General features: G+C 46.7%; 1 protein-coding gene and 1 pseudogene across 1 annotated transcript; both read right to left on the reverse strand.

The window, feature by feature from the left end:
* Positions 1–2,487: 2,487 nt before the first annotated feature.
* LOC136544216 (uncharacterized) lies at positions 2,488–4,155 on the reverse strand (annotated as a pseudogene).
* Positions 4,156–4,382: 227 nt separating this feature from the next.
* LOC136542079 (E3 ubiquitin-protein ligase UPL5) lies at positions 4,383–9,569 on the reverse strand. Its single transcript, XM_066534363.1, has 3 exons — positions 7,642–9,569; positions 6,436–7,019; positions 4,383–4,989 (listed from the first exon to the last, which is right to left on the reverse strand). Exons 1-3 carry the CDS (start codon positions 9,419–9,421, stop codon positions 4,726–4,728), a joined length of 2,628 nt encoding a protein of 875 aa, XP_066390460.1. The 5' UTR covers positions 9,422–9,569; the 3' UTR covers positions 4,383–4,725.
* Positions 9,570–12,762: the final 3,193 nt, after the last annotated feature.

The raw sequence follows: 12,762 nt of genomic DNA on the forward strand, positions 1-12,762 counted from the left end.
ACTGAAGTGATAATGAGGTGTCTCGCTGCCCCCATTGCGGTGTACCACAAAAACGAGTCTGACCTCGCTGTCCTGCTGATGCCATCCTTACTTGCTTTTCCATTATTTTGCAAGGCAAAGTTGATCCATGGACAACTACTCCCGCGGAACAGTACAATCGGCTCAAATATTTCTATGCTAGCTTTTGGATAAAGGTGGTGGTTGCCTAATGTTGTCTAAAGCAAGGAGACGGACTTGACCCAAAGTTGATAAGAGTGATCCATTTGCCTTGATTAACCGGAACAAGACACTTGATAGGAATAGGTTTGGTTTCTATACCTCAATGATGCACATGAAAGTTATTTTTGCCAAACTCCAAATCCTCAAATAGCTTACCAAAGTTTTGGCCAAATTTAGATTTGAAAATAAAGTATAGTGTCGAATAATGATGTTGTCTACCTAAACTTTTTTCCATCAAATAAAAGTTCAGAGTTTTTAGTGGGTGGTGATTGTTATATAGGGGTCGACACGGAGCTCTTTTAATGAACTAATCTAAGTTTTCTAATAATCTATATCTAATATCTATCATCCTTCGTGTCTCTTACAACTGTCAGATGGGGATTTGACAAACTCGCTCCCTTCTATTCTTATACCCATACAAGCTAGAGCAACACGCATCTGGGGCACACTATGGTGTTCGATTTGCAAACGAATTAAAACGCATGATGACATGATCGCTAAATAAATCTCCAAGCCGCAAGTCGTCCAGCAGGTAACCACGCAAGAAGTTGAATGTTTTGTTGCAGCATACGGGTATGTTTGCTAGTTATATTAAAAAGAGAAAATTTCTTCATCCAAATTTTTGCTCGTCCCTCTCTCCCGATCTGTGCCACTCCCTTGAGGGCCAACAATAAGAGTTCTGGACAGTGTTTATTAAGAATAGTGGTACGTGATGAATTAAATATAAGGGTTCTAATAGGTTTACTGTTTTGTTTGTGTCAAACTCACGGCCGCGCCCATATACGATTCAACTATGACACAATGTTCAATTTCATATTAGAGCGAACGACAGAAATAGTATATGCGGCTGCAACACACGAAAATGTTTGCTAATAATAAAAGAAGGATGTCATAAAATTGATTGAAGCTCATGATAATAAGCAGCTCAGGGGCGGATCCAAAGGTGGGGCGGAGGGGGGGGGGGGGGGGGGCTCGAGCCCCCTACCCATACCGGAACAGTGGAACCCCCTGTGGAGCACCCATGAATTTGTAGGCAAAGTTCTATAGTGTAGGGGGACTAAGACTTAAGATCGAACAACAGTGTTGTTCAGCCCCCTCTGAAATATTTTCTGGATCCGCCGTTGAGCAGCTGGTAAATAATCCTTAAAACAAGAAAAGAAAAACCTCGCTAATACCTACTTTGCATACGTTTAGTTCATCAGCCAACGACGAGGTAGGATTCAGTATCATGATCCAATTTTCCCATCGTGACATAGCCTTGTCCGATTCGAGATGCAATTCTAATTCTCATCATATCATCGACTAGGTAACAAAGAAAACAAACTTTTTTGTTTGTCAATTGCACTGCAACCGTTGCTTTTTGTGATGAGCAGTTGTGCACCCATACCACAACAGCATGCAAACAGGCCACTTCAAAGTTCGAATCGACACCGGTACTGACGGAAGAAAAGAAAACAAATTAACAAAACTGTAGAATAGATCATCCAGTCATCCAGCGTCCAAAAAGTCCAGCTAGCTATAGATGCAACCTAATAACTTTGCTGATCTAGTCACTCCGAAATCCAACATCACATCATCGTAGTAGGCTCATTGTCATAGCATTCCTGAACAGCACTGTTAACAAGCAGATGCACATTCACCGGTCCCAATTGCATTGTCTGCACGCTACCCCGACAACCGCCTCTATTCCTGTCACCTCTAATCTCGTACGAGCAAAGCACTAATCAATCTCTCCTTTCCCCTGTAACCAAAGCTGCCGAATCTCTTCGCTGATCTGGCTGCTGCACCGCTGCAGCCTGCGAGGAGAGGTGGGGGGTCGCTCAGTTAACTACGGACGCCAAGGACGGCGTGCAACGTGCAGCAACAATGAGGCGCAGCGATGCACACCCCACGATGCCCTGAACTGCACCGCAATGAATCCTACATCTCCCAAGGGTACACTTGTCTTCATGGACACACATGCTGGAGCCTGGAGAGATGCATGCACATTGCACACACATCATCGATCGGTCTGTGAACCTGTGATCACTTGGTGTCGGTGATGTACTGATCTCTCCCACAGATGCACGCACCGGGGCCCTACTGGGGTGAAAGAACCAAGACACCGTGCACGCCGCCCCTTTTGGACCCTTTCCATGTGTCATGACACGGTCATGGGCAGCTTTTGGTTGCATTGCATGACATGTTCATGTGTGCTTGTACAGCTCCTCAAGATTCCCGATCATGATACCAGCGACGACAGCTCTTTATTAGATCAAGGGGGATTTTAAAAAAATTCGGCAGAGTGGCAAGCACTTGTGTTCTCCCCATTCTGGCCTCGCCGCCGGGCGTCGGGGCCGGGCCTCTATATATAGCGCCCCCGTCTCACCATATTGCTTCACACAAGCTCGAATCGATCACACTCTCTGATCGGTCACTCTTGCAGCTCAGCCTTAGCTCTAGCTCTAGCTAGCCACTCCTTCGTGTAGTCATCAGCCTTCTCATCGTCACCAATGGCCACCGCCGAGGTAGCTCGATCGATCCTAGTCTTTGATTCATATCATATATATGCACGTATCGCGCGTTTGGATCTTTTGTTCCGATCGAATACCTGCGAATAATGTTTTCTATCTCATCGATCGTGCGATCGATCGCTCATCTTTGATGAGATAGAGATGGACGATCCTATGTTAACAATGGAGGAAGCTAATTTGTACGCGCCGTGCACATGTGCAGGTCCAGATCCCGACCGTCGTGGCGACCGAGGAGGCGCCCGTGGTGGAGACGCCGACGCCGGCCGTGGTGCCCGAGGAGGCTGCCCCCGCCCCCGCCGAGGCTGAGCCGGCGGTCGTGTCCGAGGAGGCTGCTGCCCCCGCCGAGGCCAAGGTGGAGGAACCAGCTGCCCCGGCGGAGCCCGAGCCTGCCGCCGCGGAGCCGGAGGCGGCCGCGGAGGAAGAGACGCCAAAGGAGGCGGAGCCGGCGGCGGCTGAGGAGGAGGTGGCGGCGCCCGCTGCCGAGACAGAGCCGGTGGCCGCCGAGCCCGAGGCGGCTGCTCCTGCTCCTGCTGCCGCCGAGGAGCCCGCCGCGGCCGAGCCAGCCGCCGAGGAGCCCGAGAAGTCCAGCGAGTGAGGCCGTGCGCGCGCAGGCAGCGGGGATCGGAGTGAGATGGCTCATCGTGCGCGCGTGGCGTACTGGCGTGGCAGTCGCGTGCGCGCGTACATGGCACGGTCTTTTGTTGTTCAGTACGCTACGGTTACTGGCGTTTCTGTGTGTGTGTCGTAGCTCGGTACGTAGCTAGCAGTGGCTGTCGCGTGGACTGTCCGGTGCGGACTGCGAGTGACGTGGGCTAAATAAAGTGTGCGTTGTGGTGGTGGGGCCCGGGGTCAGTGGCGTGGTGCCCCAGGCCCTGCCGCTGCAGCTTGTGTGTCTTTGATGCTGTTGTTGTTGGTTCCTGTTCTCTGTCTATCTATCTATCTATCCTCATGTATGTATGGCAGTTTGGGTATGGATATCAAGCATGTTTGCGTTCACGTCTTCTTTGGCTATTATTACGTTCGCTGCATTGTGTTTGTGTGGCATGATTATGATTGTGATTTGTCTTCTTTGGCTATCATTACGTTCGCTGCATTGTGTTTGTGTGGCATGAGTATGATTGTGATCTTTATATTGCTAAGGACATACTCCGTACTCCATGATGGTCCACGACAGCATGCCAGTCAGTAACGTGCTTCCTCCGGCTGCGGTGCGGGACGCGCAAAACATACGGAGCGAAAGAGGTGTCCAAGTGCAATGCACCAGCGTTCAGTTCAACTGGACACGCATACTCCGTATGACTGATTTCAGATCCCCAAAAATGAATGGTTGTGATTCAGAATTCCAGAACACAACCAAGAAACTGTTGTGATTCAGGATTTCAGTTTCAGATGCCCAGCGACGGGCAGGGCAGCCTTGGTCCATCCATTCCTCAGAAAACATCTGCCATGGTTCACATGAGCTTCACTCCCAAGCAAAACGTCTGAGAGTAAGCTGAAATTTCTGCTGTGGTTCACATGAAAGCAAAACACGACTGAGAGCCAGCTGAAAACTGGCAGATTACTGCTACAATAAAGCTGACCAAAGTATGCCGGTTCCACAAAATCAAGATTAGAGAAGAAAAATCAATGACATGCTTTGGTTCGGTAACGGATCAACTAGAATAGCCCACCAGCCGTTCACAGGTAATCGGAGTGTCAGCACTCACCACAATGCATCTACATGCACATGTCATTACATTACGGCCACCGGCTGGACTACACAGCGTCACCGCTCTTTAGAAAACAAAGGAACCTGCTTTCTATCAATTCCTTCTGCATTAGATAGATTAAATAAAAGTCTCGGAGCACTAACTCACGATACATACAGATGAAAAAGAAAGACAGCCTATTACCTCCTCAAGCTCTAGGAACAGATTCAATGAGACAGTAGGGTGTCGCTAGCCTACCATATGTACAGAATATACTGGTTTAGAATCCAGAACAGCAGCAGCAACTACCATGTACCGAAGCTGCAGCTCACATGCTCTTGTGTGATCTTCTGCAGCTGGTTTTCCATCATTTTCAAGGATGTATAAGGAGGGAGGCAGAGCCGGTAGAAGCAGGTCTGTGATGATGGGAGCCGGTCAGGTGAATCGGATGTCTTGTATATGTAGAGTTTGGAGCTCAGCCCACAAAAGCCGTCTGATGGTAAATACTTCACTGAAGTCCAGAAGAAGAGGAGTTGCCTCTGTCTCTCAATTGACATGCGCTCAACAGCCTGCAGTGTCAACATATAAGTATTCAACCGTGCACAAAACTGATTGCCAATACATAATGGAGTTTCTATATAAGAAAGATACAGATTTCAGCAGGATTTCTAAACTGATACGCATGCAAGGTAACAAGGGACATCTTTTGTTTGATAACCGTGTTTCAAACAATACGAAAGCAGCACAATATATTGTGACTTTTACCACTACACGTCACGGTCCAATATATAAACTACGGTCCATATCAGGTAACAGCACCAGGTCCTGGCTCCTGTTGATGGAAGCTCCAACCAAGATGAATCCACAATAACTTGAGAAAGTTGTTTCGTCTTTCTCATCTCACTTATAGAAGAATCAACAAGGATTGTATGAGGTAACAAAACTAAAGTTACAAAATGAATTAAGAACAGTGATTGTTTATTTGCTCTAGACTTCCAGAACGCCAGAAAGATGGTACAATCATGTACAATTGATGCTAAAACATACACAGCCATGGCCTAATGGTAGAGTGCAAGATTCTAATGGTTAAGGTCTTGGGTTAAAGTACCCACTGTCCCACTCTAGCACTCTCCTTAATATTAGAGACACCTTATTGTCCCTCCCGTTTACTCATGCATTAAAACAAAATTAAGAAAAACAGCCCACATAGCAATCAGTTTAAAGATTTTCTAAAGGATCTCATCACAATGATGTGCCCACTACAAATCCTGAGGGCAATGAAATCAAAATTTTTAATAGTGGGTTTGTCCAACCAGCACATCTCATCATGAGATCAACTAAACATGACATAACACTAAAGTTCAACCTCATAGAAATCCGATCAGATAAAACTGTCATTTAAAGAATCCACACACACAAACAAAGAAGACACGGTTTCACTTCCTTTACACACACATAAAAAAAAAGGTTTTTTGACTCCATTCACACGCTGCAAGTTCACTATATTTTAAGGTTGTGATAACCAAGACAACAACAAAAAATTAAGGCCACATGAAACATACACCAAGACATAATGGCTGTAACTTGTTGGAAGAGAGACAACTATATATACATAACAAACTAAATTCATGAACTGCTATGAGGACACGTTAGAGGCGAAATAAAAGGCCAACCTGGAAGAGCATAGTGAACAAAATACCATACTCTGAAGCACATAATTCTCTACAACCGGCATGTATTAAATAAATCATAGATACGTCTCATAAGTGAATGATGCTATTAACGCATACATTTATATTAGGATTATGACCACAACTCTGGTACCACATGCACAAACCTAATCGATCTGCGGAAATGATTGGCGTTTTTCAGCAAAATCTAACAGACTTTAGTGAGAAATTGTATGTTGCCATGAGAAATTGAGCACACATGAAGAAAAAATGGTCAAAATGTATAGCTGTACAGCAAACATATAATTCATGATTGAATGCATTTACACAAATAATACAGCGTACCTTCCAGAACAAGGTAATCTGACGATCCTTTTCTTTGTAGCCATTATATTGAGTATGTGATTTCCAATCTTGCAAATTTATTGCATTGTTGTTTCCCCCTAACAGTCGATCCAAGTCTTCTAGATCTAAACACTCAAAAAACTCTTCCCGGCGTTTTGGATTAACTAGTATGTCAGCAAATCCTTCCGTGAAATGGGTTAGCTGAGATGAAATAGAGTCCACAAAGATATTCTTAATAAGAAGATCAATGTAGTGCTCTCTGTTCCTGATATTCACACTGATATTCTGTCCTCCTGGGCAAAGATCAATAACCTTTTCAGTACCTAATTCATGAGCTCCTCGGGAAAATGTCAGGTATAGACTATCAATTTCAGCAGCATGCATCTCTAGAATCTTTTTACAGCTTGCATATTTGACAGGATCTGCAACAGAAATATCTTCTAATGTAATACTTCTCCCAGCAAGATGCAAGAACAGAGTACGGTCTAGCACAACTCCAACTTGCACTTTATGCATCAAGGCTAATCCAATTATTCGCCCCGCAAAAGTGAAATACTTCAGGTGCAGTGGATCCACAGCAGATGCTGCAATATGCATATAACTGTCAAAGGTTAGAGGATATCGGGGCAACATCATTGTGGACATCAGTTATCTCACAGATGATGGATAGATAAGAATCAATTAAATAGAATAAAGATAGACAAAAGATTGCATTCTAACTAATGATAAGTATTGTTATTTTCTTTATATAGGCAGAGTGTCAACATACAAATTACATCATAATCTTCTCATTTCATGAAAGCATAATCATGAAAGCTATAAGGGCTCCTACTGTTGGATACATTAAAAGTGTTATAGTACCTCTTTGGTCAAGCATAGGCTTATCACATAAGGCAGCTATCAGGATAGATAAGCTCAACAAAACGGATTTAAGTGATAAGCTCAAAAATAAACTTTATAGTTGCCGCATTTTTCCTATGAGATTGTATTCAGTAACACATACACACACAATGTTTGCAATTAAGCAGCCAAGCAATGTCAAACTACTATTTAGTAGTCCGTCGGGTCACAAAATAGATGTCATACAGGAAATAAATGAGTTCAAATTTTCGAAGCTTTGACTATCATAATGTTTTCAAATATCAAGATTGATACATGAAACATACTGTAGAAAGTGGTAAGTTTACTAGTACCCAGGAAACTTACTTTCGTTCAAGTAGAACCTTCGTTTATCCTCAGGACAAGGTGAGAAGAGAACTTGCTTCGGACTGAAAAGAGCTTGGCACACTAAACAAAACCATTCCCTCAGAACACCAGGACCTGTAGCTTCCTCATTCTTAAACTCCATAAACAGCCCACCGCGAAGCTCAGTTTGTTTCGCCTGTGCGATGTAATTAAAGGATTCATCAAGCAAATGTGATCGATCGATTAACATCTCATGCAGCTCCCCAAAGTCATCCTTCCCTTCAGGGAGCATCATGAAGACTAAATTCCTTCTTGCCTCGAAGCATAGGAGATTCTTATGCTTCACGAGCCAATGTAGACGCTCATTTCTCTTGGAACAACGGACAAGAGCATTGAGTGGCGCCCTGTGTGCCAGCAACACAAGCTGTAGGTTGTGCCCCACATCCTCATAAATCGCCGAGATGAAATCGAGTTCAGTCAACATAACCAGGATGTGTGATCGAGCAGCCCATGTGGTTTGACTATCCATGACCCCGGTACTCTCTGATGATAATGACAGGTCCATCTCCAATGTCTTCAAGCACTCATCCAACCTTTTCAACATATCCATCGACATGTTGTGGAACCTCCATATCCATGTGTCACCATGCTCAGACTCCCTGCTGTACAGGTTACTGGGCATCGGCCCCTCACCGGAAATCCAATGGCGTGCTTGCTGGCACATGACTTTGAGGAAGTTTGAGAACTCATCAAGATCACTAGGCGATATAAGAATTGGCATTGATGCAAGTCCATCAAGGACCACATCCACTGTTTCACGGGCAAATGGCAGGACTTGCTCGATCAACCTGGTTGGTGAGTTCATAGAAGGGGGCAGCCTGGGGCGAGTGGATAAGACTGAGGCAAGTGTACGACGGCATGATCTATACAGTAATTCCTTCTTGCCCGCAGCCAAGGAGAGCAAGCGGCAGAATTCAAGCAGCACTGGTGCCGTCACGACCAATACGTCCATCGGTAAGGACGAAGGGTCCGTGGCGATAAAGCATTTGATGGCACTCTCAGCGTAAGAGCGGAAGGGGGACTTTGAGAGGTAGAGGCGAACCAGCGCTAAGGCGGTGCCCGCCTGGAGGAAGATGTCGAGGTACTCGGCGGCGTGGTCCGCCGCGGCCCCGTCCTCGCCTGTAGAGGCGCGATCGTGGCGGGAAAGCCCCAGGTTGGCGCGGTGGGCGCGGAGGATAAACTCCTTGACGAGTTCGTCGAGGGCGAAGGCGGCGGCGGGGATCCTAGAGGGCTCGGACTCCGCGGCGGCGGCGGTGCTGGCGATGTGCGACGCGAGCTGCCACGCGTGAGGGTGCTGGGTGGACCTGAGGCGCGCCAAAAGGTGAAGTGTGGAGTCCGGCGGGAGTCGGAGCTCGGCGAGGGTGACCTCCGGCGCGAGCTGCCGCCCCGCGTAGACGAGCCGCAAATCGCGGCCGTACCCGCAGGCGCCGAGGTGGTCGAGCACGGCGCCGACGGTGTCGTCCCTCCCCGCGTGCATAGCGATGGTCCTGGAATCGGTGGCCCGCACGAAGAAGTGCACCTCCCGCGGCGACGCGGGGGGCGACGAGGCGGAGGCCGCCGCAGCAGCCGCAGAGGCGCCATCGCCCCCCGAAGCGGAGGCGGAGGCCGACGAGGACGACTCGGCGGCGTCGGCGCCGGCGTGGGCCATCAGCGGCTGCTTCGACGATGGGGGGAGGGCATGATCGGGCGCGTCTCGGCGGCGCTTGGAGGAGCGGCGGAGACAGGCGAGCGCGGCGGACATGCTTAGATCGGGTTCATCGGGGTCGGGGAGGGCGGAATCGAAGCGAGGGTTTAGGAGGACCGGAATTTGGGGGAGGAAGCGAGGAGGTGGGGTGGGGAGTGTGAGATGGTTTGTTTGGGCGTGGCCTCTCCTCGCTCTTCCTCTTTGGTGGTTTGGTACTTTGGCGTCTTGTTTAGGTTCTCTTTCTTTCGGCTTCTCCTCGAAGCAGGGATGGCTTTTGAGGGTTTTTTTTTTGGCGTGGTATTTTTTTTTCTTTTGATCGAGTTGCGTTGGGATGTCGTGCGTTCTCATTACTCACTGCTAGCTATGTTTGGACTCTATCTGCTAGGCTGTTAGATTTTATTTCAATTTTTTGCCAACTCCTGTTAGGCTTTGTTTGGACGTAGATGTTGGAGGGTTTGAAATTGAATTGGGTTGAATACTAAATCAGACTAGTTTTGGAAATGGATACAATACCTTTGGTATTGTTTAGATGCAAATGAAATTGCTAGATAGAATTCAACTGAGTGGTAAATACCAATTCATGTTTGGATATTCATATCATCAAATTAGAATTGACAGACAACATCTCATCCCCTTAGCCGTCCGTGGAGCGTAGCCTGCCAGCGGAGGAAGGCAGGGAGCGGCGGCAAGGCCCATCGGCGATGGAGGCAGGGAGGGGCGGGGCGGCCCGTCAGCGAGGGAGGCAGGGAGTGCCGGCGACGCCGCCGGCGATGGAGGCAGGGAGGGGCGACGCGGCCCGCCGGCGAGGGAGGCAGGGAGCGACGGCGATGCCGTCGGTGATGGAGGCAGGGAGGGGCGGCGCGGCCCGCTGGCGAGGGAGGTAGGGAGGGGCGGTGACGCCATCGGCGATGGAGGTAGGGAGGGGCGGCGCGGCCTGCCGATGAGGGAGGCAGGGAGTGACGACGACGCAAGGGAGGCAGGGAGCGGTGGCGTAGCTTCTCGTGTCGAAGACGAAGGGGGTGAGAGAGAGACGCGGGGGGATGGGGGCGACGTGATTCCAGCGAATACGGAGGGGCTCGGCTCAGTATCAAGGGTGAAGGGGTGAGAGCAGGACCAATACCGGTTGGTATTGAGTTTCATTTCCAATTCCAAATTCCATGACATACAAACAGCGGCATTCAGAGTTAGCAATTCCAATTCCGAATTCTGAGTCTCAATACCTACTTTCCAAACGCAACCCTAGTTGTTTCCATCCATATATATGTTTATTTATTTTTGGAGGCTTGTTTCTGTTGCCAAATCTGCAATTTATAGCAAATTCTATTCTAAAATCTTATGATATCGTTATCTTACCAAACTGAAACGATATCGATCATACCATATATTCTAATTTCTTCGTATCTGATTCTATCTAAAGGCTTCATATGATCCTATATGAAATTTCGTAGCATATCCATACTCCAATCCTACGCTACAATACTTAACATAATAATTTTGATATAAATGACTTTCGAACTGATTCGGTTGTAATGGAGTGTTATTTAAAGTTAAGGTGCAGTGAAAATAATGTCTAAACATCCACTTAAATTTATAGAAAAATAATTAAATTAATCAAAATCAATATCGTAGATCTCAATCCTCGCAACATATTACAAATGTTATATAAGAAAATATATTTTGTAGAATCCAATACTACACTATGTATCTATGGTCTCCTAATAATTTAGGGTTTACCTAAAAGATCCACTAAGAGCATCTCCAATAGTTCAAAAAAAATATTTGGTAAATCAATGAGTTTCCCAAGTGGCTAAAAAAATTAGGAGCGTATTTGTTGGGTTCCTCTACCATTTTCCAAAATCTCAATTCGTCTGATGATCATCAATACTATGGCCAGCGGTCGAATTCTCTGCAACACACTTCGGATGAAATGGTGCATGCACTAGGACAAGCCAACAAATGATCCGGTGAGGAGGGCCAGTGCTAGTGAGTGAAGTGCCGGATGATACAATGAAACATATTTGGACCTCGGTGGATCATCAGGTGATGATTGCTTTTGCAATTTTGCTTCCAACGGCTACAAGGTTTTTTGGGGGGGGGGGGGGAGGAGGGGGCTATAGATATGCTTTTTTACGTCCATTTGGAGGGAGTTGGTGACCTAAGAAGTGTAGGGAGATTGCTAGTTTGCTACACATTTGAGATACAGTCCGGTCTTTACAAAGAGCTTCGAGTTCATATATAAAGGCTGTAATCTCTCCTAGGGATAGATTAGCAAGTGATTTGGCTTTAGTTTGAGAGCTACATTGACCATTGTGTAGTGCCATTATATCTTAGTGAGTCGGAGCACTCGAGGTGTTGGTAATGTTCCTACGAAGGCCTTGGTGGCCTTTCGATGTCGACCCTCTGAACTTGGCATGGAGCAGTGGTGGCTTGGTGTGCAGGGACAAGCAAACCCCTTATTTAAGGATGGCAAGGGGGCGGTTTTGGGTCGGATATCTGCGGGTTTCGGGTCTCGCGGGTTTGGGTTCGGGGATGATTTCTCACCCACGGTTTTTGGGTTCAGGGCACCAAAACCTATCGGGTTCTGTTTCGGGTTTGGTTTTCCACCCATGGATATCCAATGGATATCCAAAATAAATAATTTGGAATTAAAACTCATGTTTTATAATATGCTAATAATAACTTGTGTACTTAGATTATTAAATTTATTCTAAGTTGATTCATGAAAATATTTATTATTTGTTGCCTCTTGTTTATACATGTGAATATGTGTATATATATCATGCATATTTTTAAAGAAAGTCCTTGTTGCTCTTACTATGTTGCCATACAAAGCGGGTTTCGGGTATCCATTCAGGTTTCGGGTATCCACGGGTTTGGTTTTGGGGACGGATTATCACCCGAATCGGTGTTCGGTGCGGTTTCAGGTTTTGATTTTGGGTTTCGGGTTTCGGGTTTGGGTGCACAAAGACTCCACCCGATCCAAATCCACCCCGTTGCCATCCCTACCCTTATTTGGTGGAGAAATCCATAGTAAAGATGGCGCAAAGGTGACTGGAAGAGTCAGGCAATGGTGGTATAGGTGGCTTACGACACTTGCCTTGGCTGGCAAGCTCAATACCGTGACCGGGGAACGCTTGGTGACCTAGAACTTGCCTTAGTGGAGCTCTAACATGGACTAGGAGCTATGTTTTGGCAACTGATACCATGGGATAAATTACCTCGTCCCCTACAGTTTGCTCCCTCTAACTCTTAATGTTTAGTTATTGCATTTGTTGCTCCTGCTTTGTGCATGCTTTGTGTGATCTTTACCTTCCTAGATTAGCCTAGACTAGTTGATATGATTGGCTCTAGGTTACTAAACTCTCTATGGGTTGAAGGGTAAAGTAGAGCACACGAGA

The sequence above is a fragment of the Miscanthus floridulus genome, chromosome 3 (genome assembly GCF_019320115.1).
Source record: "Miscanthus floridulus cultivar M001 chromosome 3, ASM1932011v1, whole genome shotgun sequence".
NCBI lineage: Eukaryota > Viridiplantae > Streptophyta > Magnoliopsida > Poales > Poaceae > Miscanthus > Miscanthus floridulus.

Coding starts and splice junctions, on each gene's coding strand:
- LOC136542079 (XM_066534363.1), bottom strand. CDS start 9,421: ATGTCCGCCGCGCTCGCCTGTCTCCGCCGCTCCTCCAAGCGCCGCCGA. Junction 7,020..7,641: donor AAGGTTCTACTTGAACGAAA/GTAAGTTTCCTG, acceptor TGCATATTGCAG/CATCTGCTGTGGATCCACTG. Junction 4,990..6,435: donor AGATTACCTTGTTCTGGAAG/GTACGCTGTATT, acceptor TTGACACTGCAG/GCTGTTGAGCGCATGTCAAT.